The sequence below is a fragment of the Cebidichthys violaceus genome, unplaced genomic scaffold (assembly GCF_023349555.1).
Source record: "Cebidichthys violaceus isolate CVI_PGR_0920_01 unplaced genomic scaffold, fCebVio1.0.p SCAF_1, whole genome shotgun sequence".
NCBI lineage: Eukaryota > Metazoa > Chordata > Actinopteri > Perciformes > Stichaeidae > Cebidichthys > Cebidichthys violaceus.
Genome location: NW_027176262.1, coordinates 753796 through 756295, shown reverse-complemented (window position 1 = coordinate 756295; position 2500 = coordinate 753796). Strand labels below are relative to the sequence as shown.

General features: G+C 44.8%; 1 protein-coding gene across 2 annotated transcripts in view; it reads left to right on the top strand.

Moving 5' to 3' along the window:
* The window catches only part of zgc:162872 (BAR_ACAPs and ArfGap_ACAP domain-containing protein), an 18581-nt gene that overhangs the window by 6367 nt on the left and 9714 nt on the right, over window positions 1-2500 (top strand). For both annotated transcript variants that reach the window (XM_068704842.1, XM_068704851.1), the window contains exons 14-16: window positions 1-160; window positions 1783-1852; window positions 2351-2445. The exon at window positions 1-160 is cut by the window's left edge and continues 34 nt beyond it. In XM_068704842.1, coding sequence (XP_068560943.1) covers window positions 1-160; window positions 1783-1852; window positions 2351-2445 — 325 coding nt within the window. The remainder of the gene's footprint in view (window positions 161-1782; window positions 1853-2350; window positions 2446-2500) is intronic.

The window sequence follows — 2500 nt, the reverse complement described above, 5'->3', positions numbered from 1 at the left end:
ACTCGTCCCCCGGCCCCCCCGCTCAGAGGCCCCCGGCGCTGGGCGTGGCCCTCAGGGGCCCCGGGAACCAGCGGTGCTGTGACTGTGGCGAGGAGGAGCCTCGCTGGGCCTCCATCAACCTGGGAGTCACCATGTGCATCGAGTGCTCCGGAATACACAGGTAGTACTACTATACTACACAGAGTACACGTTTGATACAGAGTATTGTACTGCATGGTAAAGTAGAGGTAAGTTTATACATCACATTCCAACAACACGGTATTTCAAAGTGCTTCAATAAAACCATCAAAACATCAACAGAAAGGTTTAACATGAAGAACATTGATTAAACATCAGAATCAGAGTAATAAATAGATACTGTAGTAAAATACAGAAGTGTATTAATATCTTAATGTGGTTCAGCAGCAAACAGAGACGTCTTCAGTCTGGATCTAAAGGAGCTGAGGGTCTCAGCAGACCTGCAGCTTTCTGGGTCTTTGTTCCAGATGTGTGGAGCAGAAGAACTGAACGCTTCCATGTTTAGTTCTGACTCTGGAACAGGAAGTAGACCAGGTCCCAGACCACCTGAGGGTTCGGGATGGTTCATGAGGTAGCAGCAGATCCCTGAACCATTCAGTGCTTTATGAACCAACAGCAGGACTTTAAAGTCTTTGTTGGACAGGAAGCCAGTGAAGACCTCAGAACTGGACTGATGTGATCCACTTTCCTGGTCTTAGTGAGGACTAGAGCTGCAGCGTTCTGACTGACTTTTTACAGAGACCTGTGAACACACCGTTACAGTAGTCCAGTCTACTGAAGATACATGATGGACACGTTGAGACACAAGTCCTCTAGTCCTTGAGATGTTCTTCAGCTGATAGGAGGCTGGTTTTGTGATGGTCTTGATGTGGTGTTCAGGTTGAGGTTCTGTTTTCTCTTTGTTTAACTGAAGAACATTCTGTCACATCAGTTGTTGATTTCTTCAATGCCTTTAGCAGCCCCAGTATTGGGTTATAGTCTCCTGGTGATATAGTTATGTAGAGTTGTGTGTCGTCTGCATAATGATGATAACACACTGTGTTGTTTTCCATAATCTGAGCTAGTGGAAGCATGTAGATGTTGAACAGAAGAGGCCCCAGTGTTGAACCTTGGGGAACACCACATGTCATTTTAATCAGCTCTGATGTGTAATGAGCTACAGACACAAAATATTCTCTGTCCTTCAAGTAGGATTCAAACCAGTTACGAGCTGAGCCAGAGAGTCCCAGGTGTTTAGTCTTTCTAGGAGACACATTGACTGCATGTCCAGGAGGACTGGAGCTCAGCAGCTTCTGACACTGGAGGGTTTGTTGGCCTGTCGACGGTAGCAAGTAAGGCGCGTGTATTGATATTGTTTTTGGTTATGATGTCAGAGAAGAAGGACTGCCTTGCATTTCCAAGGATCCCCAAACTGACAGAGATGGATCTGGGACCCCTTACTGTATATAGTGTATAACATTGTGTTTTATATTAAACCTCGTGCCATGTATGAACACACCTTGTTATGGTGCATGCAATGCTAAGCTATTCAAATAATACACAGGTTCATGTCTTCATGTTTTTATTTTAAAGGTACAGTGAGTAGGGTGGCCGTGACACTGCCATGCATAAACACACCAGTTATCTTGCATACAATACTGAACTATTCAAATAATGGACATTAATGTTTGGCATTACCTGCAGTACCTCTGCGGACCCCCTAGGGGTCGCGGACCCCCTGTTGAAGACCTCTGGTGTAAAGAGATGACTCTAATCATGTTTCAGGAGCCTCGGTGTCCATCTGTCCAAAGTCAGATCTCTCACTCTGGACTCCTGGGAGGCTGAGCAGCTGAAGGTAACACACACACACACACACACACACACACACACACACACACACACACACACACACACACACTCTCTCTCTTTACTCTGTGTATCTTGCTTTCTTATAATATAATGTTTAGTTTATCTCTATGATGAAAGGAGGAAAAAGCTTTACTTCACCTTTATTCATGCAGTGTGAGTTGGTGGAGCACACCTGCTGATTAGTGAAACATAATACTGAACAATACCACACTACACAGAATTATTCTTCTCCTTCTTCTTCTCCTTCTCCTTTTTTATTCTCCTCCTCCTCCTCCTTTTCCTTTTTTATTTTTCTTCTCCTTCTTCTCCTCCTCCTTCCTCTTCTCCTTCTTCTCCTTCTCCTCCTTCTTCTCCTCCTCCTTCCTCTTCTTCTTCTCCTCCTTCCTCTTCTCCTTCTCCTTATTCTTCTCCTCCTCCTTCCTCTTCTTCTTCTACTTCCATCCTTCTTCTCCTTCATCTTCTCCTCCTCCTCCTTCTTCTGCAGCTGCTGTGTGTTCTGGGTAATAACGTGATGAACCGTATCTATGAGGCGAGATGTTCAGAAGAAGGACGAGTGAAGCCGAGAGCCGACAGTCTGAGGTTTGTGTTACTGAGACATGAAGACTATTAACTTTATTAACTGTATTAACTCTAT